Below are 27507 nucleotides of genomic sequence, written 5' to 3'. Positions count from 1 at the left end.
GTTTATTTTCTCATCACATCTGCTGAAAAAATGCACTGTTGCTCTACTCTTTCCCCCCTCTTTGATGATTAGAAGAGTTAGAAAGAGACAACAGGGAAATATTGGCTGAGTGTAGAAGGATGACCTGGCTGATCCTTCATAAAATTCCATGAATGAAATACAGCTTTTTCACTATAAAAGTTTCATCTAGAACCACCCCTGGACCTGCCTTTATCAATTGGGAATGTGCTTAGTATGACTACAGTTAGCTATAAAAATTGTTCTGTCACATTGCACTACCTGCTTATTATGCTGATAACAGACTGTGAGGATCCTTTTGGAAATGTCTATTTTCATCTTGCATTTCCCAAACCACCTATTAGCCATGTTATGATGTCCTATCCTTCCTGCTGAAGCTGTGAAAATCCCTTTTATATGTCCAATTGGTGTTCCTTGAAATGAAAATCCTTTACAATTGATGTGGAGATGTTCGATTTTGCCAGAAAGGCATCTTCAGTATTTTGAACTTGGCCATCATTCCTTCTATTGACACTGGTACGTGTGCTGTTTGTTGATAACAGCTTGGCAGGTCCAAGCTTTTCCATCCATTTTGGAGGACTTACAAGCCTTTGTGTATGTATATATATTAAGGGAACACAAGGACCTTAAAGGAGAGGAAATCCACTTTCTATTTCCACCTTTAAAGTCTTCAGAACTGGTCAGAGGCTTAGGCTTTGAAAGAAAGAAATGGGAGCAGAAGTCTCACAGAAGCCTCCCCGTCTTACTTCAAGTGAGGAAACACAAAGAATTGCAGTGCCGCAAAGTAGACATTTTGCCATCAAATCTGGTCATGCAGGACTACAAATGGTGCACTGGGGGATTGCATACAACCCATTGACCTTCCTCAATATATTGGAAATAACCTAAATGTAGATTAGTTGGTTTTGTTACTTGGGGTACCTTAGTACTTCTGCTGTCATTTCTTTGCTGTTTAGTTTCCTGGCATATAAACTTCTGGTTTATTGGAAAAATGACTGATACTTCTCTTTTTTAGTAGCTGAGGTAAGCAAATAAGGGATTTGGTTCTGGTATAAGTGTTGAACAGCAAATATTGATCTAAGAACCTGGATTGCGATTTCTCTGCTAGCAAGTAATGTGAGAAATGATTTGCAGGGAAAGAATAGCAGTTGGGAGAGAGATACTATGCTTTAACCCACTCAATAATACATTCTGAGATGCTTATTTCAGACTGAATATTGAATGTTTGCCATGCCAAGTTAGGAAAAGCTACTAGAGAGGTTGCACAGAGCGGTTCATTTTATATTTTATATGCAGGCATAAATACATACACACATTCCACTTTTGTGTCCACTGATCTGTACTCCTAAATTCAATCATCATATCCTCAGTTCATTCTTGAGAGATGCCTTCAACTGTAACATGCACACACACACCCTTAATGTGTGTGTGTGTGTGTATGCTTTTATCTTATTCTTTTTTCAAAAAAAAAAAGAACTTTATTAAATTCCAGCAAAGAGTAAAATACAGAAAAAGAGAAGAAAGAAGAAAAGAGAAAAAGAGAGAAGATCAGAAAAAGAATACAAAAAGGAAAAAGTAACTTCCCACTTTCTTTGGTGCAGGCATAAATAGCTTTGGTACATGCATAAGTAGCTTTTACTCTTATTCTTTTTGAACCATCAAAAAGTGCTAATTGTGACATATTTTCAGCTATACTGCACATGAAAATTTACTCATACAGGACAGTACTCAGCAATTCATACCACATGTGTGTTTTGGGGTTTAGATATTGGAGAATTCATCTGGTATAAACGTTAAATTGATAGCAAAGGGCCAGTTAAGATTACTGCTGGGTGTTGTCTCCAGCATAGATTGAATGTCCACCCAACAAGTAAATCCTGTGAATCAGATAACTCATATAAAACTTAAGTTTACTCAGTGTGCTGTTCTATACTGTTTCAAAATTGAGAAAATGTATAATAGTTGGGAAAGTAATAAATATGCCACAAGATTTGTGTGTGTATGAGAGAGAGAGGAGGGACACTGAATCTTAGCATTCCTTTTTCTTTTATCATCTACCTTGTAGTCCATTGATCCTGGGCAGCAGTTCACCTGGGAGAACTCCAACTTGGAAGTGAACAAACCAAAGAATCGCTATGCAAACGTGATTGCCTATGACCACTCTCGTGTCATCTTGACCTCCATTGATGGTAAGATTATTAGCAGCTACTCTCGCTAATAAACTGCAGCATCAGACATAAGATTTTGAGGTTTTGAAGTTTCTGCAGTGTAATGTGGAATCAACTGTAATCTATCCAACTTTGGCTACAAAACATAAGATAGCAACAGGGTTGCAACACTGCCAGGAATCTGTGTTGATCAGCTGATGCAGATGAATGAATGGGCACTAAGACTCCATAACCCATGCTCTCTCTATATCATATCTGGGATTCCGTTTTGGCCATTTTGCAAACAAATGTAGGTAAATATAAAGTGATGGCTGAAATGAAGCATAACTTGAGTCTTGCTACCTCTCCAGTTATCCTGATAACAGCCAAAGACAAGCAAGAACATTTCATAATTGAAAACAGTTTGAAAGAGGGAACATTATTTGTTCTTTATATGATGCACTCCATTTTTGATGATTACTAAACAAGTTCCTCAGGATTCAAAATCATGCTTGGACATGAAAAACTTACATGAGGCTGAAGGAAAGTGTGTGTTGTTGTTGTTCAGTCGTTAAGTCGTGTCCAACTCTTCGTAACCCCATGAACCATATCGCGCCAGGCCTTCCTGTCCTTCACTGCCTCCCTGAGTTTGCTCAGTTTCATGCTCATTGCTTCAGTGATGCTATCTAACCATCTCATCCTCTGCCATCCTCTTCTCCTTTTGCCTTCAATCTTTCCCAGCGTCAGGGTCTTTTCCAAGGAGTCCTCTCTTCGCATTAGGTGACCAAAGTATCTGAGCTTGAGCTTCATTATCAATCCTTCCAATGAGCAATCAGGGTTGATTTCCTTTAAGATTGACTGGTTTGACCTCCTAACAGTCCAGGGGACTCTTAAGAGTCTTCTCCAGCACCACAGTTCAAAGGCATAAATTCTTCAGCGCTCAGCCTTCTTTATGGTCCAGCTCTCACAGCCATACATTACTACTGGAAAAACCATAGCTTTGACTATGCGGATCTTTGTCAGCAAGGTGGCATCTCTGCTTTTTAATATGCTTTCTTGGTTTGCCATAGCTTTCCTCCCAAGGAGCAAGCGTCTTTTAATTTCATGGCTGCAGTCTCTGTCTGCAGTGATCTTGGAGCCCAAATAAATGAAGTCTGTTACTGTTAGTTTTTTTAATATTGAGTTTCAAGCCAGCTTTCGCACTCTCCTCTTTCACCCTCATCAAGAGTCTCTTTAGTTCTTCTTCACTTTCTGCCATTAGGGTGGTATCGTCTGCATATCTGAGATTGTTGATGTTTCTCCCTGCAGTCCTAATTCTGGCTTGTAATTCTTCCAGCCAGGCATTTCTCATAATGTACTCTGCATATAGGTTAAATAAGCAGGGTGAAAGTATACAGCCTTGTCATACTTCTTTCCCTATTTTGAACCAATCGGTTGTTCCATGACCGGTTCTAACTGTTGCTTCTTGGCCCACATACAGATTTCTCAGGAGAAAGATAAGGTAGTCTGGTACCCCCATCTCTTTAAGAATTTGCCAGAGTTTGTTGTGATCCACACAATCGAAGGCTTTTGCATAGTCAATGAAGCAGAAGTAGATGTTTTTCTGGAACTCTCGTGCTTTCTCCATGATCCAGCCAATGTTGGCAATTTGATCTCTAGTTCCTCTGCCTCTTTGAAACCCAGCTTGTATATCCGGTAGTTCTCAGTTCACATACTGCTGAAGCCTAGCTTGTAGGATTTTGAGAATAACCTTGCTAGCATGTGAAATGAGTGCAATTGTGCGATAGTTTGAGCATTCTTTGCCATTGTCCGTCTTTGGAATTGGAACGTAAACTGACCTTTTCCAATCCCATGGCCACTGTTGCATTTTCCAAACTTGCTGGCATATTGAATGCAGCACTTTAACAGCATCATCTTTTAGTATTTTAAATATCTCAGCTGGAATACTGTCATCTCCACCAGCTTTGTTGTTAGTAATGCTGCCTAAGGAAAGTATGTATTTACTGTAAAGAGAGTGCCTCTTTCATACATTCTTCAATACTCATAAATACATCCAAATCAGTTGTTTTATAGGTCTTTGATCCAAAGACTGTTCATTGCTTACATTTTTGAATTGGTCAGTCTATATATGTTGCTCTATGGACACTATCCTGTCAGTTTAAAAAGTGCATTTTTAAGAGTGTACATTGCTTCCTTAACCATATATATGAGAGAACAAGGAGTAGACAACCACTCCCTAGAATTTTTAGATCCATGATGTCTGAGCAGTGTTATTGGTTTTATCTATTTATTTCTGCATTATGACTTTCCAAATAAGTCCTTGTTCTTATACTTTCACTATCATGGATTTATGTAAGGCCAGGAATTAAGTTTTCCAAGTTATGTATATTCAACTACAAATTTATTTTATTTATTAAATTTATATACCACTCAATTCCCAAATGACCTGATTCATTCAATCTGTTGTCATATTTGTATTTGGACAAAACAATAACTGGGTTGGGGAAAGGGAAAGAGATGTGGGTCATCAAAAGTAGAAAATAATGTAATAATTGTCTATCCTTATGGCTTTATATTTTAAGTCAATAATTCCAAAATATATGTCAGGTTGCAAAATTGGATGTGATATTCATGGAGTATGTGCTTCAAAACCAACTGTACCTTTATTTGAAATAATTGTTTATTCATTTCTTCCAGATGGAATTCTAGATATATTGTTGTCAAAGAGACTTAGGCTACAAAGCTGTCCTAACATCTAATAGCTAATTCTTTGATTTTATGCCACTGCATTAGCAAGGCAAAAAAATAATGGCATAAATCTTTCTTGGGCCATGATTGCCTCCAGAATGATTGAGGATGTTTGTCCTATTCCACACAATTTCCTTATTATGTAATGCTTAAATGTGCATTAAAACGTATTTCCCATCAATGTGCATTCTGTCAAGGGCTACTTACTTATTTACTGCATTTATAAACCGCTGCATTCCTACAGGACTCCTGTAAGATAATATACATTAAAATCAATCAGAACACTACAAGCAGAGTTAAAATCAGATGTTAGTGTAGCACCAGCATCATTATAATCTTTGTCCCGCTTTAATCGGCTGGTGCCAAACCATAAACCGGCTGGGTTTATGGTTTGGCACCAGCCAAGAGCCCAGGGTAGGGGAGGAGGGGTAACAGTTGTCATCAGAGAATCTCTGTTGGCCTTCAGGGGCACTGCTCCACAAGTGGCTGGCTGGCTGTGAAACCCTGTTCCTGAAGTTGGGTTCACAAGCACAGTTGGGATTGTTGTTACTGTACCAGCCTCCCTGCTGCATAGCAACCTCCCTGCCTGAGCTGCTGGAGGCTGTCACGGGGCTGGCAGTGGAGTGGACCCCAGTCTTGGGGTACTTCAATCTGCTGTCCCTGGGGCGTGCCTCAGAGAAAGCCCAGGAGTTCATGACTACCATGGCAGCCATGAGCTTGTCCCAGATTATCCATGACCCAAACCAGGACAGTGGTCTCACACTGGACTTGGTTTTCTTGTCAGAGCAGTGGCAGTGTGATCTGAAGGAGGAATTACATCTGTCCCCCTTGTCATGGTCAGTTCACGTCCTGGTGGCCTTGAGATTCTCCTAAGCTACTCCCCTCCACAGGGAGGTAGAACCCATTCAATTGGTCCGCTCCTGGCGACTGATGGACCCAATTAGGTTCCAAAGGGAGCTGGGGGTTATACCCGAGAGTCTGCTGCATGGTCCAGCAGAGGTCTTGGCCACTACCTGGAATAGGAAAGTGGCCAAGGCCTTGGACAAGATTGCGCCCGTGCGACCTCTCTTGACCCATTGAACCAGACACTCCCTGTGGTTTACGGAGGAGTTGAGGGTTTTGAAAAGGGTTAAAAGACATCTAGAGTGGCACTGGAGGAAAACAAGGACCGAACCCAACCAAACACAAGCTAGAGCTGCTATTAAAGCCTACCTTGTGACAGTAAGAGTGGCGAAACGTCAATATTTCTCCACTGTTATTGCACCCGCAGAACGCTGCCCAGCGGCCCTGTTCAAGTTCATGCAATCTCTTTTCGGAAAGGACAGCTCAGTAGCCCATTTACAAGGCCGCACAGAGGAGTTTTCTAGGCATCTGGAGGATAAAATCGCTCGGATCCAGTTCCAGTTGGATACCAAGCGTGAGGCACAATCTATAGAGATGCCCATTATATGTTCTTACCCTGTTATCTAGGAACAATTTGATCCTGTTGAACCTGAGGAAGTGGACAGGGTCCTCCAGATGGTCAATGCCACCACCTGTCAACTAGATCCATGTCCCTCCTGGCTAGTTAAAGCTTCCCAGGAGGTGACATGTGGGTGGGTGCAGGCAATGGTGAATTCATCCTTGAGGGAGGGGGTGTTTTCAGCTGCTTTTAAGGAGGCACTGGTGAACCCCCTCCTCAAGAAGCCATCACTGGATCCCACCATACTGGACAATTTTCGTCCAGTCTTCCACCTCCCTTTTTTAGGGAAGGTAGTTGAGAAGGTGGTGGTGTTGCAGCTCCAGAGGATCCTGGAGGAAACAGATTATCTGGACCCTTTTCATCCAGGTTTCAGGCCAGGATATAGGACAGAAACAGCATTGGTTGCACTCATGGATGATCTCTGGCAGGAGCAGGATGGAGGTGGTACATCCATCCTCGCTCTTCTTGACCTCTCAGCGGCTTTCGATACCATCAACCATGGTATCCTTTGGATAGACTTGGGGAGTTGGGAGTGGGCGGCACAGTTTTGCACTGGTTCCTTTCCTTCCTCCAAGGTCGATCCCAATCGGTGTTGATTGGGGGCGAGAGGTCCAGCTCGCGTCCCCTCCTTTGTGGGGTGCCCCAGGGTTCGGGACTCTCTCCGCTCCTTTTTAACATCTACATGAAATCCCTGGGTGAGATCATCCGTCACCATGGGATGAGGTATCATCAATATGCTGATGATACCCAGTTATACATCTCCATCCCAGGTGAGGTGAGTGATGCTGTGACCACCCTTTTGTGGTGCCTGGAGGCTGTGGGGGTCTGGATGGGGTGCAACAGGCTTCAGTTGAACCCTGGTAAGATGGAGTGGCTATGGATTGGAGGCCCCTCTGTATCCAAGGATTTACCATCTTTGGTTTTGGACAGGATTGCACTGCCCTGGACGGACCCGGTGTATAATCTAGGGATCCTCCTGGATTCACGAGTCCTGCTCGAGGAGCAGGTGGCAGTCGTGGCCAGGAGAGCCTTTGCTCACCTTCGTGTGGTATGCCAGTTACACCCCTTCCTGGATCAGGAGGCTCTCCAGTCAGTCACTCGTGCCCTGGTCATCTCTCAGCTAGACTATTGCAATGCACTCTACATGGAGCTACCTTTGAAGAGTATCTGGAAGCTACAGCTGGTCCAAAATGCAGCTGCACAGATAATTTTGAGTGCCCCAAGAACACCTTTACTATGCGAGCTGCGTTGGGTCCCAGTCTGCTTCCAGGTCCAATTCAAAGTGTTGGTTATCATCTTTAAAGCCCTACATGGCATGGGTCCAGGTTACCTGAGGGACCATCTTACCCCTGTCACATCAACCCGTCCCACCTGGTCAGGCAGAGAGGGCATGTTGCGGGTCCCGTCAGTGGGAGAATGTCGACTGGCGGGGCCCAGGAGGAGAGCCTTCAGGGCCGTTCCTGCTGCCCTTTGGCACATTCTCCCGCCAGAGGTGCGGAAGACCCCTACCCTACTGGCCTTCCGTAAAAAATTGAAGATCTGGCTCTGCCAGCTTGCATGGGGGGATAACAACTCTACCCAGTCCTGGGGTGGCTAGTGCCTCGAAGATGCTCCCTGAGTGATCGCCCATTATTTTGGATCTTTTTATTTATTATTGTAATGTTGTAATTTTAATTGATTTTAATTGTTTTGTAAACCACCCAGAGTTGTTTAACGAGATGGGCAGTGACGAATTCGATAAACAGATAAATAAATAAATAAATATCCTCTCTCTTCATGGCTCAGGATTCTGAGCTTACACAGTCCTGAAGATGCATGCATGCATTTATTTATTTATTTATTTAATATGCTGCCCATCTCCCCCAGAGGGTGACTCTGGGTGGCTCACAATTAAAATCAAACATCAAAAACAGTTAAAAATATAAATATCCAGATTAAATTAGCTAAAAAAATTATAAAAAGACTATATACATAAACCTTATATACACTACCTTCCAGACCATACTTTCACACACTGAAAATTGAATAAATCAGAATATAAATGACTAACAGAATTTCAGTACATAGAATAATTTGAAGAGTGGACACTTTTTAATTTATGCTCTCCATTTCTGCTCTAGTGAGCGCACAGAACATCAAGAAAAGGCAGGTTAAAACATTTACCTTGTTAAAAGATTGAAGAACAAAAAGTTTTGTGAAAACTGAAACCATCTTATTTCCACATAAAAAAAGATCAAAGAGTAGTCAAAAAGGCAACCCTTCTAGAACCCGAAAGATATTAAACTGCACTTAAAAAAAAGAATCCACAGGTGTGCCAGTGTGAATTTTAAACACCACACAAGGCATAAATTAGGAATTATTGTCCATCCTGATTATTACTGGCATCAAGAGACCTGTCACTTTTGTTTTCTCTGGCTGTTCTTCAGAATTTGGAAATGGAATTAGCTCAAGCAGCTTTCGTAGAACATATTACCAAAACAGGCTGCTGCTTACTTTCAACTCATGCCCTTTTTCTGTCATGCAGGGGTCCCTGGAAGTGACTACATCAATGCCAATTACATTGATGGCTACCGGAAACAGAATGCTTACATTGCTACACAAGGGCCTCTGCCAGAGACACTCAGTGACTTCTGGAGGATGGTATGGGAACAACGTACAGCAACAATCGTCATGATGACCCGACTGGAGGAAAAGTCTCGGGTATGGACAAACTCAGTCTCTTCAACAGATCATGAGTAATTCAGAGAGTTGTATTCCATGTTTATTTATTTATTTATTCAGTTTGTATAGCCGCCCATCACAAACAAGTGATGCTGGGAAAACAGTGCAACCAAGAATATTAGCAGCTTTATATAATAGAACTCTGAGGGCAAACCTTTGGGGAAATAACAGCTGTACAACATTGCAGGAAAAAAAGGAAATAATATATGGTACCAACATGTCCATCATGGAACCTCCTTTTCCAGCTAATACAAGAAATTCTTAACTGAATTATGTACAAATAGTTCTGTGAGATTAATTTGTCACCTGTGCTATGGCTGATTCATAATTTGAAGGGCCATGGTGAAATTCTTATCCATGGAATAACATATAAATGATAGAATCTCAACATGAGTCATTGTGGGAATTAGTGGCTTGAGTTCATCTCACTCTTTGAGAAGTTGTTCAAAAGCATTCAAAGGGAGAGGGAGGGATCATATCTACAGTAGCAAATCACACATTTTCGGCACAATTAACCCCCATACACTGGGAAGCATATCACCACATGTGCGTATCAATTATATATAATCTATAAATGGATATTTGTGGTGGGGGGAAGTAATCTCCATGCATAAGCCATTCTGCAAATGTCTTCTCCTAGGTCTGGCACCCAAAAGTTACAGCTACTGCCATGTTAAATTCTCTCTCCTGTGCTCATAGTTTGAATGTATGAACAGGATTTATTTACCTTAAGGCCTCTGAATGTAAGATGCCTATGTTTCAGAATACCCTTGCAAAACATGGAGCTCAACTGGAGATCCTGGGCAGAGAGTTCTTCAGAAGGTAGCATCTCTTGTAATGAGCACAGAATATATTATGTTTCCATGCCAACCACAGGATTGTGGTGCACTCATTTCTTTAGTCAAATAGATTTGAGTCAGGCAATACAGATAGGGAATATTCAGGGAACAGCTAAATAAAGGCGGGGGATATATGCGGAGGGAGAGCAATGCATACAACCATGTATCCTGAGCTTTGCTGAAATAATACTGAAAGACGAATGCCACTCTTTGTGTCATAAAAATACTACAGAACTGTGAAGAGCACATTGGAAAGAGCCTGTATTTCTATCTCAGGTTGAAAAAGTGTTGTTTGTACTGTTGAATGGCAAGCCCTACTTGGCATTTGGGGTGTCATGACTAGTGCCCATTTACTGTTCAGTCTTTCATGTATTAATATACCCTGACTTTAAAAAGAATGTGTACCTGTGGCATCATAACATTCTAAAGCAAGATATTCCATTAAGTTAGCCATGCATTTTTGAAAAAATATGTTTTAGATTGACTTAAATACATAAATGCGTACCTTTTATCTTTAATGGGTGACTTCGAGCTTTCTGTGAATTTTTCCTAATTGTTCTTGCTCTATCACTCATGGTCTCATAAATCTCGCTTGAATCCCTCTTCAGTAATCTTTTGTTCTAAGCTAAATACCCCCTATTGTTTAAGCTTTATTCAACTAAGGATAATCCATATATGCTGTTGTTTTTCTTCTCATCTTTTATGCATGTTCTGCAGTGGTACCCTTTGCTTTTTTGAGGTGGGGCAAGCAGAATGATATGCAGTCATCCAGAATACTATTGTGTGTATGGTGGGGATGAAGGGGTGGGGGAGGAGAAAGAACATAATAATAAGCCTATTCTAGCAATGCAGTGGCAAGAAATAGGTTACAAACATAAAAAATAAGACCCAGTTTCTTGATGTGACATCTGATTGTGCTTCAGGCATATCAAAATGCTGATAGCTTTGGGCCTTAAACAGTTTGGGGTATGAAGTGAATGCCCCACAAGCTCCAGTAATTTAAGCAATTCAGCTGCTGCATAATTGCGTTTAAGCAGTAGCCACATTGTTTGCTTGTACTTTATTAATTAGGCTTTATTAGTCTAGAAGAGGCCTTTGTGTTTTAGAATAATGTTTGTAGATGAGGTGAAAGAGAAATGGCCCCCTCCCCTTTTTTGGTGTGTGTCAGAATACATGAATATCCAAAGTCCAGCTAGTTTTGTTTGGGGGCTGCCCAGCTATCAGAAGATGCCCCACAGAGTGTGTTTCTCCAAGATAACATGTTTTGTAACGCCCTTTGGGCACCTGTCTCTGTTTCCTGCCTTGCTGCTGTTGAGATGCACATTATCTTCTGGTAGCACACTTCCCATCCTTCTCTGTCCTAATTACTTCCTAGGAGATGGAGGATGCAGTAGCACCCTTGAGGTGACATACTTCACCAAGCTAGCCTGCCTGCCCGCCCAGCCAAGTGTAGTGGGGGGAGTGCGCTTACCCATTTGTTCCTCTGCACTTAACAGAGTTCATACTAGTACTCATTAGAGGCCTGCTTGCCTTTGCTGGCAGTCACAGATACAATACAGCTGCTATAGAACAGAAACCCCCACCTAGGGGACCCCCCCTCTAAGGGATCATAATAACCCTAGAATGGAATCAGTCAAGCAGCCATTGAAGAGGTAGAAGTGAAACCTGAACTAAAAGCTTCAACCCTGCACTTGGGAAGTCTCTAATGAGAGGATGTACATTGAAACACCTCTGAGCATCTTTTCAGTGCTCATTCAAGCTTGACCCTTTTCTTATCTCCAAGCATGAGGGCTTCTTCCCAGCCCAGGAGTTTTGAGAGCTGTTTCAGACGAATGCTAGCAGGTGCAGTCACTTTCTCAGCTCTAGTAATGCTTTGTCCTTGAATTGTTGCCTTAAACATTTGACATCTGGGATTTCTGGAGTTCAGTGCTTCAAATAGTTTCCAAATCCTGTGAAATGGCAACAGTCTTGGGAAAAATCTGTGAGCTGCTTGGTACTCATAACCTGAAATTCCTACCCGTTTGGCGGTGCAGCATTTTTAGTTATCATGTATACTACATAAAAGCTGCAAAGAGCAGATCCATTTCTACATCCAATGTCTTTGCAACTGGCAACAAAATCAGCAGTATGTGCCATCTTTTCTGAGCCTCTAAGGCCCCTTTAAGTGCAAAATTAATCCAGGCTGCCTGGATTTTAGGCATTTCTTGAGAAAACATCCCCGCCACTCTTCCCATTTCTGTATCACTTAATAAATATGCTTAAGTCCAAATATATTAGAGATTTTCCCCTGATTTGCAGACAGTGAGCTTTAGAATGGGTCTAGGTATTGCTGTCTATTAGACTAGCTCTTCTCCCATTGTTCAAGCTGTGTGCAGAACCCGCCTTATTCTCGTAGCAACTGAGGGACCACTGGGCTGCCAGCAGTAAATGAATTTCCAGGTTGTGAGCGTTCCTGACATTAATGAGAAGTGAGCAGTGCCAGAAGAAAGGCTCTCTTATCTGGTTTAGTGCCATCGTGCATCAGCTTCAGCATAAAATTTACAGAGCTTGAAAATGGGGCATAAACATTATGGGTAAATTTGGCAGAAAATGTGAGTGACTCTTATCTGGTCATGAATAAATAATTTTCAATTACCAGCTAGGGCTCTCTATTAAACCCTGGGATAGATTACTTCAAAGTTTGTTTTATGCTTGTATATACATAGTAATACAATTTCCCTGGAGTAAGAGTGGAAAATAAGCCCCTTGCTGAAATTACTGCTAGCCCAACTTTTGTTTTCCTATGTTATATCATCTGTTACGTATGTAAAAAACCTCTTTGGCCATCCAGGCTGAACACAGGATTCCAGATAGTCACAGCAAACAAGGTGCACCTCAGTAGAACTGTTCTAAGATCTAGGATACATTTTCATTTTTTATCCAGGAATGAAAGGCCCACCCATTAAAAAATTTGACTATTAAAAAGCAGAACACCATTGATTTCCAATTAGTCTGTTGTTACACATTCTCCACACACTCTGTATAATTACATTTACTGTTTCTTGAGAGCTCCAGTTGATTCCTATTATTCCTTGTAGAGGGCAGAGTATTTTTTCCTATTTTAGTCAAATATTGATTCATTGTGTAAATGGACAAGGGAGAGATATAGAAGAATAGAAAGCAGAGGGCAAGATATGTTTGGGAAAATTTTGGCATGCATGAATGTTTTGAAATACTGACAAATGGACATGGAGAAATATGGTCCATTTTTTGCTACTTCCACCTGACTTGGAACATGTAGCATTGCTCACACGGTATGGGTTGTGCATAGTCCTTCTCATTGGAAGAAAAGGAGATTTAGACAGGCACATCTGTGGTTGTGTTATGAGTAAGAAAAATGCTGCTAATTCCAGCTCTAGTCTTTGGCTTTGACAAAGAGTAATTGCAAGTGTGGGGGTATGAATGAAAAACAAAATAAAATGGGCATCATAGCCTGATTAATCTCCCAGTTATTTGGCCCTTCCCAGCCTAGGACACTACCTATCTCAGCCAAGAATAGCCGTTTCAGTTATCCTTTGAAGGAACTTCTCCCTGTGTGCACATAGACATACACATGCATTGGGTTTGTGGCAAAAGGATGAACCCACTCCACTCCTGAGTCGGTTGCTTTTGTCAGCCTTCTTAGGTATCCCTTGGTCAAACTTTCTTGCTCTCAGTCTCTGTTAGGAACCTACTGTATCCTGCCCAAGTAAAGCACTGCCCCTCCTCTCACAGTTGATACCTGGGAACAAGGCTGGTGACCTTATGCTAGGAACCTGAGCAGAATCCCAAGCAGAGGATTATAGGTTGAAGACAGGCTTCCCATATTCACCCTTAGAGGAAGATAAATGAGTATGCTTGTCTACAGATACCAATCTTCCCAAAGAGCAGGGAAAGGACAGAAAATTATATGGAAAGAAATTGCTTTTGAATTGACCATTTCTCTCAGTTTCTTTCCTTGACACCCATTAGCATCCTTGCTTCTTAGTCCTGACTCTGAGCATCAAGTATCTTATCTTTCTTTGCTCTCTGCCTGGTCATTTAGCCATATGAGTCTCTTATAAAATGAGGTGCAAGATAAGACAAAAAGTATTCAATTTCTTTGTGTGTCTTGGCCAAATGCAATCTGAGTGTTTTGTGTTTCTGTATTGTATTCCCAAATCTGTCCTCTTCTGTCAATCAATGGCTCCTAGTAGATGCAGGTAAAATTTGAGAATTAGAACAGGAGGCGAGTATCAATCTCTCTATCTTATGGAACCCAGTGAAAATTGCATTCCAGGCACTATCCATTAATTTTGGGGTTTTATTACAGGTAAAATGTGATCAATACTGGCCTGGACGTGGCACAGAGACCTATGGGTTGATCCAAGTGACTTTGCTGGACACAGTGGAACTTGCAACTTACACAGTCCGAACATTTGCCCTGTACAAGGTACTGGAAGAAGAGGGAGGGGGCTATGCACAACTTACAATGGATTTTTGAGAAAGAGGAGAAAGAATCACATGTTTATAACTAAGTGCAGTATAGATGTAGAATAACAAATTACAATCAATTATAGCATTATAAAATAAAATAGTCCATGACATATAATAAGAATACATTAATAAAAAAGGCTGATGGTAGCCAAAGTAAAAATCCCAACCCCACAGACAGTGTAATCTTCCTCACTTCCCAGAAACATATCTAGTACTTTTGTGTCCGGTTTGAAATGAGTCTATTCTAGAGCAGAATGGAACTGGACAGGCCAGTGTCTTGTACATGCTATGTATCTTTCTAAATGTGTGCATCACTTGACTGTGAAGAGCTTTTGTGACTCTTCATGTATTTCAACTCTGCAGTGCAGGCCAGGTGTGTTAACATATATTGATGAACAAGTAGTCCACACTCACTGCAATTGGGACTGGCAACTCCGTCACTAAGCAGCGCAGTCATAAAATGAAATATCACACGACCGCACCCTACTTACATTAATTCTGGCTGCAGTTGTTAAGCAAATCACTGTGGTTTGTTAAACATGATGTCACATGACTGCAACTTGCAACTTCCTGCCAGCTTCCCCATTGACTTTGTTTGTCAGAAGCCAGCTTGAAGGTCACAAATGGTGATCATGTGACCATGGGATGCCGCGACTGTCATAAATATGCATCAGTTGCCAAGCACCCGGATAATAATCATGTGACTGCAGGGACTCTGTGACAGCCATAAGTTTGAGGACCAGTCATAAATCTCCTTTTTCACTGCTGTCATAACTTCAAACAGTTGCTGAACCAGCAGTCAGTAAGTGAGGACTACCTGTAGTTAAGTAAATATTTGAATAGCCTGAGGAATATTTTTAAATATTTAAAAGGAATTCCTCAGATATTGTCAGCCCTACTAGGTAGACCAGGAAATCAATTCCACAGGTAGGCTGAAACTACTGTTATTGAGATTGGTTATAACAGGATCTTGCAAGTCTGATTGTGCTGTACTTCCTACTACTACTTATACTTCAGTGAATTAGGGAGGCATCTGCCTGAGCCGCTTCTGAATGTTACATCGTTGCTCCCAACTTAAAAAATGTTTCAGCCCCTTTTGCCTTAGTAACAATTCCTGCATATCTCTGTCAAGGTCATCTACCTTACTTTCTGTATATATGGCTTTCAGAATTGCATATGAGTTCAAATTACAAACATAAGAAAACTCAATGAACAACAAATCACAGCAAGGATCTAAAAGAGTATTTAAAAAATAGAACCAAATGGTACAGAAAATAAGCATGTAGTGAGAGAAGATGTACAATTATCTTGCACGTTGAAGAGACCTTAGTAATCTGTGGCACATGAGTGCCAAGTCAAAAGATTCATTTACTGCCCATTAATTCCAACTGAAATATTTTGGCTTTGTCTGCAGAATGGCTCCAGTGAAAAGCGGGAACTGCGGCAGTTTCAGTTTATGGCTTGGCCTGATCATGGCGTGCCAGAATACCCTACTCCTATTTTAGCATTCTTAAGACGAGTGAAAGCATGCAATCCTCCTGATGCTGGCCCAGTGGTTGTACATTGTAGGTAAGGCTGATGCCTACATATGTAGGAGTTCTATGTTGATGAACTAACATGGTAACATGATGGGAAAAAACCTGTATATATTTTGGCAATGCTGCATATTTGGGACTTACAAGCAACCTACTGCTGCAGCAACAATGGTATTGGCATTATAATTCCTCTGCTAATATATACAGCATTTTATAGTCAAAGCTTTTAATCCACTGTTTTCTTTAAGAAACAACCACAGTATTAGAAACAATAAAACATTAATACTGGAATTTTAGAATGGAATTCTGCATATGCAAAACACACCATCTCACTGAACTTGTACACATGTCGGTCTTCACAAAACATGTCATTGTTACTGGTTTCTTCTATTTCCCATTTAAACTTGAAATATGAAAACAAATAAAAATTAAAAATCTCACTGAAACAGTAAGGTGAAATATCCCAAAACCAGACCATGGTGCTAAAATATGCCTGACAACAGAACAACATATTGGCATCACTTTGCATGTACATAAAAGCATAAAACTGCATGTATTATCTAAATATACAGATACACACTGGTTGCATGTACAGCAATAAACTCTCATGCTGCAGTCTGGGGCAAAAAAAAAAAGTGCTTCAGCTATAAACTTTGGTTCACTAGGAATCGGCATCTTATCCAGCCAGTGATTTATTTCTTGCAGCTGAGAGGGAACTATTACTGAACAAACCTCTTCATCATTGCAGCTTTCACAAACTCCTTAGAAACGGTATTTAATGTTCTCTCTTCATGCTCTGGTTCAGATGGGAGTTGTGTATAATTAACAGATACTCTCTCCCTATTAAGATCCTGTAAAGAATTACATGTGGGCAGCTGCAAAGGAATGTCCTGCTGCAGAAGTCTTAGCTGTCAGATACCATAACTGTTGCTCGTTGATGGGTTGTCAGTTGCTTGTCCCATAAGGACTACCTCAACTAAGTAACATTAGGTTACACTGGCCTTATTCTGTAAGAGATGCTTATGTAAGACAAGACAGAGTTACTTAGAAGCTCAGCATTCTAACAGGTTGTACTTTATTTCCAAAGGTCAGTCTGTTTCATATAGGAACTTCTAATAATACCTGAAGTATAAATGTGACCTTGAAGATAAGCTATTCTTGCATCATACTAGGAAAAGATTCAGAATAACCTAAAGCTTCACCACTGTGCAGAGCCCAATTTCATGCTTTGTGCCATGCTTTTACAGTGCTGGTGTAGGCAGGACAGGCTGCTTCATTGTAATTGATGCCATGCTTGAGAGGATGAAGCATGAAAAGACAGTGGACATCTATGGGCACGTGACATGCATGCGCTCACAGAGAAACTATATGGTGCAGACTGAGGATCAATATATCTTCATCCACGAAGCCTTGCTAGAAGCAGCCACTTGTGGAAACACCGAGGTGCCTGCCCGCAATCTCTTTGCCCACATCCAGAAACTGAGTCAGGTACCTCCAGGTGAGAGTGTCACAGCAATGGAACTGGAGTTTAAGGCAAGTAGAATATTATTTACAATGTTACCTGTGTATGTAAAATCTACAGAGCAACTGCAGGATTAGATAAGACTCTTGTTTGTCGGTACTCACTGACAGTTTATTCCTGGGTTGAAGAAAGATAGATTTCTAAGGATAATGATATACCATTGCTAGTATATTTCTAAACCCTGTTGAAAGTGATTAAAACACATTTGGATGCAGAGTCGTGTGTCCTCAACATATCTGTCCTGTACTGGTAAGCTTCTAGGAAAGCATATAGGAAGGCAGATTGAAATGAAGTTCTCAGCAGCACTACTTTGCAGAGCAGCTGGAGCTGTATCCAGAACCCAGTGGAGATTGGGTATTTGTGATGTCACTAAGAAAAGCTGACCTGGAAATATTACTACTTTAAACACTTGAGAAATCAACCAGCTCCAATGCCTCCTGCCTTGGTGCACTCTTGGTTCTGCCTAGTATAGAGAAAAAGAAAAAGAGATGACTGCCAGATTTAGGTGGCATGTGGTTTGATGTATTTCAAGAGATGGAAGACCCCTCATGGTCACAAGGGTCAGTGTTTGTCAGCACTTATCCCATCTGTAGCAGTTTCACACCAGCTTATTTCTATTTCTTACCCTTTGATACAGGTTGATAGCTCTGCTAATTCCCTTCATATGTGTGTTTGCACAGAAGAGGCTATGGGGATAAATAATTTTAAAGTCAAAAAAATGATTTATTGTGCAAGCAGCAGAAGGCAAAACCAGTGCTGAATTCTGAACATTGCTAGCTTGATTTTCCTCACCATACCTCCATTCACTTGCCCTCTGTTTCTGGGCTCAATCCCTTCAACTATATATGCAGAGAAAGTAGTGAATGAATAATGGCTAACAGTAGCTGCTCGTCTTTCCTATAAATACTACTTTTAAATGAAAGAGTGGCAGGAGCAAGCAAGAAAGAGCCATCAGCACCAGCTGGGTGTCTGATTCTACTGTAATGAGAGTTAGGAGACAGGGTTGCAAGACTCAGCAAACTTGCTTCTTCCTCCCATCGCTACCATTCCCAGAGAGGAGAAAGAGGAGAGAGCAAGTGCAAACACTGCTGAAGCAAGAGAACCACCAGTACTCATTCTTGCATCACCTCCTTTCTGTTATGATAGGAATTGGCCTTAATCTCAAGATGCTGTTTCTAAGTGGCTGCTGCTGCTGCTGCTGCTGCTGCTGCTGCTGCTGCTGCTGCTGCTGCTGCTGCTGCTGCTGCTGCTGCTGCTTCTCACTGTTGTCTATTAGCAGACAGCAGTGGTAAGGGCAGGAACATAAAACCAGGGACTTGGCAGTAGATTTTAACAACTGCCAGGGACACAAATACCAGTCCTGTCTCTAAAAGTGACTTGGTCTTAGGCTCAAGAGTCAGAGAGAGAGAGAGAAGTGGCTTGCTGGAGGAGAGTGTGCTTCTAAAATCTATTCCAAAATCCCAGTTCGACCTTGCGTTAGATAAAAGCCAATAGGAATTTCTCTTGCCTGCTTTCCAGGCATACTTCCTTTATAATGGAGCACATGAGTGGTTTCCTGGCAGATAAACTTCCACAGACCCAAGACCTAGGAGGCAGAGCACAACTATTTCCTGGAGATTCTGCATCAGCCAGAAATGTGGATATTCATAGATCTTCCTATACCTGTTTAGAGTGAGGATTGGGGAAACCCAGAGAAATAATGGATAGGTGTCTTTGGGCTATTTGGGGGGCATTGCACAATCAGTATTAGAAAGACAATGTTGCTGAATGACAATATTATGAAGTGCTGACAAGCATGTATACTGTAGATCAAATTTGGGCCTGTTCTCATGAATTTTTAGTTGAGCAGGATGTGTTAAGATACTCCTCTAAAAATATAAAGTGGGAATGCGGCAGTTGTGTTTTCAAATCTTAATGGTACAGTGGCTTGGCAGCAAAATTCTTAGAAGCTTTTCAATATGAGCAAGAATATTCTCCCTGCTGGAATGCATGCTAGTGATTCTTATCTAAACAAAGTCTATCATCTCTTCAGTATTTTTTTTTCTGTATTAAGTATGAATAATTGTACTTGATGTTGTGGGACCTGTTGCTGCTGGAGTACTGTGTGTTGTTTCCCCTGCCAGTTGTCACCTTTCTCTTTACAGCTCCTTGCCAATTCTAAAGCACATACCTCACGATTCATCAGTGCCAATCTTCCATGCAACAAATTCAAAAACCGCCTAGTGAATATCATGCCCTACGAGCTGACACGGGTTTGCCTGCAGCCAATCCGGGGTGTTGAAGGCTCAGATTATATCAATGCTAGCTTTGTAGATGGTTACAGGTAAAGTATACATCCTGTCCAAAGTCTGAATCTCTTTTGTGATGTTCATTTCTGCTTCTTTAATTTGAACACTTCTGTCAAGCAATACTGAGGCAGTCAGGTTCATGGCATGTATATCGAACTGTTTTTTCCTAGTGGTTTTCCTCCTCCCTCCTTTTCCTTTCAGGCTTTATTAGCTATTTAACTGAGTGACGGGAGGTACTGGTTTCACCATTCTCAGTTTTCCTGCAGTCAACCCACTGTAGGCAGCCAGTTGTATAGTTCATTCTCAGGCACACGCACATCTTACTGTCAGATCTTCTCCCAGCACTGCAATACCAGCAGATATCACTGGAAAGGTACGATGCAGACAGAAATCAGGCTGCAGAGCTGTTTGCCTACAGCAGTGGATGCAGAGATATTTCACGGGATAGTAGTTTCTGCATGAGGGGAAGCCCTGACCTTTATTTTATTATCCTCCCCTGTAAGATACCTTATGGGCTGCAAAAGCAGTATGAAGGGTGACTTAAGAAAGACATAGTAGCAGAGAGGAACATGAAAGAAGTTTTCACCACAGAACAGGAAAAAGCCTCAGCAGATGTCAGGCCTCTGGGCTGTGCTAGAGATAGAAAAGCAGATGGGTTTCTGGCTCCATCTCTGCTTCCTATCCTACCACTAACCCTGTGAGGTGCCACATTCATGTATATGGTGCTAAAACAGAAACGCTACTGTTGGGAGAGGATGCTGCTGAAAGTGCCTGCTTCAAACTGCAGGAGACAGCATTTCATGTCTAACCTAAACTGTCCCTGCAGGCTCCCGTTTATCTCTTCCTAACCTTCTATTTGAAGTGAGCAATCATTCTCCACCTTATCAAAAGGGATCAACTGGCCCAAGGTGCTATAGATAATTCTGAAACTGCATCTCTATTTGTTTCTTTGTTTCTACTCCCATCACCCTTGCTCCACTCTCACCTTTTATGATGTCTTATAAATCCACCTTGGAGCAGCTTCCATCTCTGTCCTGCACCATTACAGCTGTCCTACACCAGATTCATTAATTTTTAGCACCACTGGAGAGATTAAGTGAGTGAAGAGCCTAAGGTTATATTCAAGGATCTGTAGTGCCCCATAGTGGTAAGATAAAGGTATCACAGCCTCACAGTTAGCAGGCTGGATTTACATTCTTTCTTACTGTCACAATGGAATCTAGATCTCTATCCTTGCCTTCACAAGACATAGATTTTGGGATATTTAAACAGGGAGTGTCCTGTGCATTGTGCATGCAGATGTTCAATTATTTCTGGTTTTTCTGGACCTAGATTTTGTGATGGTAGAAAGTTTGGGGGAGGGGGGTGTGATGTGTCACCCGCTTGGTTCCTTTGCAAAAGGCACATCTCAGATTATCCGGTAGTAGCTGTGATGGTCTTATTATAAATGCAACAATAATCTATCAGTTATTCCAGTCAAGATGTATGTTTTAGAAAATGCAAGGTTTCTTATATATATTAAACATAAATCTTTTCAGCATTGAGTGTCTTTGAATAGTCCTATTTATTTCATGATGGATCAGGTGATGGTAGCTGATCAGATGTTCACCAAAAGTCTCAAAGATATGTAATCTCCAACTAAGCTACTGAATTCTGGCAGTGTGATTCCCCCAAATTGGCAGTACAAGTTTCCTGCCATTTTGAAGTAATACATGAAAATAATTACAACATAAGCCCTAAAATACTTTAAAAACTCTCAAAGACTGCCCAGACCTGACCTAGATGTATGTAACAGTCTCCTTCCCATCCCAGAAGTGCCAGATTTGGCCACCAATCTGAACTTTTTGATATCTTGCAGACAACAGAAGGCTTACATTGCCACACAGGGACCCTTGGCTGAGACTACAGAGGATTTCTGGCGAATGCTGTGGGAACACAACTCCACCATTGTAGTGATGCTGACAAAACTGCGAGAAATGGGGCGGGTAAGTAAGCATCCTAAATTCTGGGGGGAGATTGCACTGCAAAATCTGATTTCCACAAAGAGCTTCCAGATTCGTGGATAGGTCATTCAGCCAAACATGCTTTCCCTCATTAGGACTGAGGACACAAGTATATTAACAAAAGGTAGAAGATGCTACCCAAAACCTTCATGGCTGATAGGTTCTGCTGGGTTCCAGTTAGTGGCCAAAACAGCTATCCTTGGAACCATCTGAGTTCTTTGGATTTTTCCTACAGTGGAGAAGGTATCCATTGACTGTGCTGTTCCTTCTTTTTGCTCCAGCAGGCAAGGGTGCATTTTTCCTGGCATTCCTAGTGGGAGGGCGAGAGCAACCACTCAGCCAGCTTCTGATCCTGTCTGTGAGGCTGGCCTCACCATATGGTGAACTGAGCCAATTGCCTCAAGTACCAGAGAAGGCAGGCATCACTAGTATGCAGAGTGCAGAAAATTGTGCCTGTTGTTGGTGAATAGGTGCTCTCTCAGTTCTACATGCACAGAGATAATAGAGTGCTGTGCTGAAGGAAGGAGGGTTCAAGGGTCATAAACTGGTAGGCAGGAGAGGAGGTGAGAGGAAAAAACAGTAAGCATTAGGAGCTGCAGGAGAAAGAGGAGGAGGGGGGAAAGCTCTTGTACTTATCTAGTAGCTTCTCCAAGACCCTGCGCTGATTTAACACCACTTTCTCAGGGAGCCTCTTGTGGAACTCCTAATTCCCTGAACCCACTTGAGGAAAACAGGCAGTCAACTTGTTCACAGACAGAGGACCAAATCGTACTAGGAGCCACTTAGGCCCTTAGGATGCTGGTATGTTCTCTCCTTCAACTTCTGCTACCACTCTGCTTATTTGTCCCATTAAATTGAGTATTGAGAGTCTCCAAATCTGGCAGAGAACAGTCATAAATGAAAGAAAACAATAACCTACCGGGGCAGCATTCAGAATAAGCAAGCAAGTAGAGGAGACTTTTGTATTTAAGCAGGAAGGAGCTCTCCTGAGATACATAGACTTTCACAGAGAGGTGGTGAGTAGTGAGGAGATGCCTGATCTTCTGGTTAGCCAGGATACTCTTGACCTGGCAGCTACTGCAGTGTCTCTATCTCAAATGGATATAACCATGCACGTTACTGAAAAAGGTACTGATAAGAGAAGAGTGTGGTTAAGTCGCACAAAAAGCAACTGCTGCTGTTTAATTCTCTAAGTCTGTATGATCCAGGACTGTGGACTCAGTAGCTTGGGGGAGTTCCTTGTATTGCATGGATTACAATAAGCTCCCAAGCACAATGAATTCAGAAGTTTTAATCTAACATGTTACTCGCATGAAACCCCCAGTGATTACGAAGTGGAGAGACCATGGCTTGCATGTTGTTTTTGTGGTAAACTCTTCCAGTCTAAAGTTCAAGCTACATTGGGTTCTAGAGGAACAAAGGAATACAAAAATCTGTCATGCCATGTGAGAAGGCATCAAACCATTAGAGAATGTTCCATAAGTGGGAAGAGCTTGAGACCAAGGCCACCACAGATGATCAGCATCAAGAGAAGATTGCATCAGAGTCTCATTCCTGCCAAAACATTCTGAAAATGCTTACCATTATCGTAAGAATGCTTGCCACCATAAATCTAGCTCTGAGTGGTTCTTCAGTTCAGCTATATGTGCCAAACAATGGAAACTTCCCTAAAATTGTGGAGATGATGGTTGAATTTGATGCTGTAGTCCAGAAGTATCTGAGAAGAGTCACAACCAAAGAAATCTATACATACCGCTATGTATGGAAAATTCTAAATAAGATCATACAGTTACTGGCAGAAAAAGTCAAACACAAGATTGTGGCAGATCTAAAGTCAAGAAAATATTACTGGTATGCCAGACTGCACATTTGACACCAACCATATGGAACAAATTACTTCAATGGTGCATTTTGTAACAATAACAGAAACTCATGAAAATCTCCCTGCAAATAATGACTCTCCGTCTTGGCATTTTTTAGAATTTATTTAAATAAGTGGGTATGACAATCATGTTTCTTAAAAATCTAGAAAATTGGAGAATTTCAATAGATGATGTGAGAGTTTAGGACAACATTACCTGGTGCCAACATGAATAGAAATAACAGAGGAGGCAGATATGGATTTTAGAATTAAACCTTCAAGCTGTTTTGTTCCATGTAGTTCTCATTCACTGAACTTAGTGGTCAGTGATGGCATTAATATCTAGTGAGGCACCTACCTGAATTTTTAAATGTAATTTAAAGAATCTCTGTGATTTTTCTCTGTATCATCTCACTGATGACAAATTTTAAAGCAGCATCTAAGAACATCCTCTCTGACACTGAAACAACTGAGGACCACACAATGAAAAGGTCGAAGCCTATCAAACATGGAACTGGGAAGATAGATGAAAGCACAGCCTGATTGTGTACTGGGAAATGTTGAGGGGGAAAAAGAGCTTTTCAAGGTGAAATTCATCAGTCATTTTCTGCTGGGAGGGAGGAGTCATATATTAAGAAGAGTCTCACATTGCCACTTTTGAATACTGTAGCTTCAGTCCTTTTACTGTTTCCATACAAGTAGTTCTATATTGTTTGCCACTAATGAATTTTTCTTTTCTTTGTTTTCTTTTTCTTTTTGCTTTTCAGGAAAAATGCCACCAGTACTGGCCAGCAGAACGCTCTGCTCGGTACCAGTACTTTGTAGTGGATCCCATGGCCGAATATAACATGCCTCAATACATCCTGCGTGAGTTTAAGGTCACTGATGCTAGAGTGAGTATTGCACAGTGTATTCTGAATTCCTTAATATTGTTTCCATCACTGATCAGAAACTGCAATATCATGGTGCAGAAGGGCATTTATCATCAGGCATTGCTTTGTTGTCCTAACAGCAAGTGACATTCTGGTATAAAATTCAGTAGCCAGTGAGCTCAGATTTGACTTACTCCCCTCACGTCTTCCTAGGAACTAATAAGCAACATTGCAAGATGAAATCAGGATGCAGTGACTTTACTCTCTTTTCCACAACTAGGATGGGCAATCAAGAACTATCCGGCAGTTCCAATTCACTGACTGGCCTGAGCAGGGAGTACCAAAAACAGGTGAAGGCTTTATTGACTTCATTGGCCAAGTACATAAAACTAAGGAGCAGTTTGGCCAGGATGGACCCATCACAGTACACTGCAGGTAAGTTTGGGCATTAAGCTATCTCTGAAAGCTCACTTAGGGATAGGTTAATGGTGAGGTAAACAAGGTTGCCAAGAAAACTAGAGAGCTGCTGAACTGATGATGTCACTGTTCTGTGCACAGAAGCATTTTAAGAAGAAAGACAAGAGAATTGCTGTTGTGAACATAAAAATGCAGCATGGCATTTGAATTGAGGCTGTTTAGAATATGCAGTTTTTTGTGTGAAGTTGTGAGGTTCTGGGGTGTCAATCCCTTGTACACAGTCCAAGCTGGGATTGTTATTTATTTACTCTCTTCCTTGTACGTAGTGCGGGGGTCGGACGCACTGGGGTGTTCATCACATTGAGTATTGTACTGGAGCGTATGCGCTATGAAGGTGTAGTTGACATGTTCCAGACTGTGAAGACCCTGAGGACACAGCGACCAGCCATGGTGCAGACAGAGGTATAGCCACCTGCCAAGCTATTTGCTGTCTTTTAATGGAAGAGGGCGAAACTTGAACATTCATTAGATGAGACTGGAGCAAAGTTGTGCCTTACAATATGGGAAGGCTAATTCTGAAAATAGAGTAGTCTAACATATCTGCTAATTAGGCAGCTATCAACCTTGCCCTCGTTTCTGTAATGATATATGGTGTCCTATGACACATAAGAGATGTAGAATATGGACAGTGAAGTTAGTTAAAACAAAAAATGATTCAAACAAAATGTCTGTAGTATCTTTTTTAAGCATATAAGAGGCACAATAAGAGAAAACAGCAGATTTGGCCAATTATTCAGTTACTGGAAAGAAGTACCTGGAGTACTGTGTAAACTGTTACAAGAAACAGAAATATTAGAAGAAATGCAAGGCAATAGCCAAGGAACCCCACCTTTTTCTCGGTCAAGACCTGCAAGTGGTCTTTGAATAGTATGCCGGGGGCATACTGTAAAATAGGAGGGGTGGGTCAGGACAAATATATAATTTGATGTTACTGATTCAAATTTAATTAAAATGGAATAATACAGTTACTCTTCAGTCAGGTAGGTAATAGTTTTGCTCCCCTATCATGCTACAATTACTTAATAGTTGGAGGGCAATACACTGCCCAGAGTCCACTGGAGTTGGGTAGCCAATACATTTAAACAAATAAATAAATAAAATACCCAAAGTTTTCAGGGATCACATGATGCAACAGCATATCAGATAGTATATACTTCAAAGTGACTTTATTCATGCTTCCTCACAAGCCTGGACAAAGATGCTGCTGTTGTAAGAACTTAATTAACTTAATGAATTCATTCTTTAAAGCATCGTCATATTTTTCTTAATCTTATACCTGAAAAAAGCCAGGGTACTTTAATAAATAGCAGACATCTTTCCATGTCATTTTTGAAGCATTCACAAATCCCAAACTGCCCCCATAATCTGCAGAAGCTCTGGGACAAGACAGATACAAGCGGAATGAAAAAAGAACAGCTCCAGGAGATATTTACAAGGGATCAACCAGCCCTCTATAAGTTCATCCTGAAAGGCAACCTGAATACCATTGCACTGTGAATAATTTAATGATACCCAGTCAGCCTGCCAGGCCTAAAGGATAGCTGGAGCCCCAGATACCAGTGGACTGCTTTACCCCTTTGCAGGAGAGCAGCAAGAGAATGCAGTTTTTATTTGCTGGGGAAAGACTAAACTATCTTTATAGACAGTCTCCTTCTGATCCACACATCTTATTCCCAACTGCTACTCTTGATATTGCCAGTCAAGACAGTCTGTTTTTTCAGTGGACCGGATGGGAGAGAAAAGATATTCATCCTTCATCTTTCCTTCTGTAGTTTATACCTATGGTAACTGCATGCCAAAAAAGTACTGTAATGTAGTAGTAAACCAATTTTAATTCCAGGTGGTTAAGTGTAAACACAGCCAAAAATTCTGTATAATTGAGTTACTTACATAATCACAGCATCCAGCTGCTTGCCATTTAACCTACCAATTCTACTGGGAATTAGCTCCCAGCACAGCCTTATTGCTTGACACTCTGAAGTGTGATATGTAACACAGATGAGTCTGATTATTTCTTTTCATTTGGTATAAGATGTAGCATCTGCTTGGTACTGGCTAGTCACCTTCTACGTTTGTTTATTTATTTACAGGACTTATATGGTCACCTATCTCATATAGTGACTCTAGGTGGCTCACAACAATCCATAAAACATAGTTAAAAACATAACCTTCCCCCCAGGCTCCAGACCAAACATCCTCACAGTTCAGCCCCCCCCAGCCCAATACTTGGGGGAAGAGCCAGGTCTTCACAGCCCTCCAGAAGGCTAAAAGGGTAAGGGTCCCTCTGATCTCCAGTAGGAGGCTGTTCCAAAGGACTGGGCAGCCACTGAGAAGGCACGCCTCCAAGGTCCCTTCAGATGGCAACATTTAGGGGAGGGGACCTGGAACACACCCACCCTATCTAACTTAGTAGGATGGGCAGGTACCCTCAGGTAGAGAGGGTCTCTCCATGTAGGGCTTTAAAGATGATAACCAGTACCTTGAATTGCACCCGGAAAGCAATTGGCAGCCAGTGAGCTC

The 27507-nt window shown here is 41.5% G+C and overlaps 1 protein-coding gene across 6 annotated transcripts in view; it reads left to right on the top strand.

Annotated features, from left to right (window-relative positions):
• The window catches only part of PTPRF (protein tyrosine phosphatase receptor type F), a 513056-nt gene that overhangs the window by 481462 nt on the left and 4087 nt on the right, over positions 1-27507 (top strand). For all 6 annotated transcript variants that reach the window (XM_088153593.1, XM_088153590.1, XM_088153592.1 and 3 more), the window contains 10 exons: positions 2084-2207; positions 8900-9075; positions 14266-14385; positions 15844-15998; positions 17212-17497; positions 19631-19809; positions 21633-21759; positions 24406-24531; positions 24791-24945; positions 25254-25389. In XM_088153593.1, the coding sequence (XP_088009719.1) occupies positions 2084-2207; positions 8900-9075; positions 14266-14385; positions 15844-15998; positions 17212-17497; positions 19631-19809; positions 21633-21759; positions 24406-24531; positions 24791-24945; positions 25254-25389 (1584 nt within the window). The remainder of the gene's footprint in view (positions 1-2083; positions 2208-8899; positions 9076-14265; positions 14386-15843; positions 15999-17211; positions 17498-19630; positions 19810-21632; positions 21760-24405; positions 24532-24790; positions 24946-25253; positions 25390-27507) is intronic.

This window comes from Python bivittatus, unplaced genomic scaffold (genome assembly GCF_059951505.1).
Source record: "Python bivittatus isolate LINGU-HERP-01145 unplaced genomic scaffold, Pbiv_v1 ctg000700_np1212, whole genome shotgun sequence".
NCBI lineage: Eukaryota > Metazoa > Chordata > Lepidosauria > Squamata > Pythonidae > Python > Python bivittatus.
This window is presented reverse-complemented; position numbering and strand designations above follow the sequence as displayed.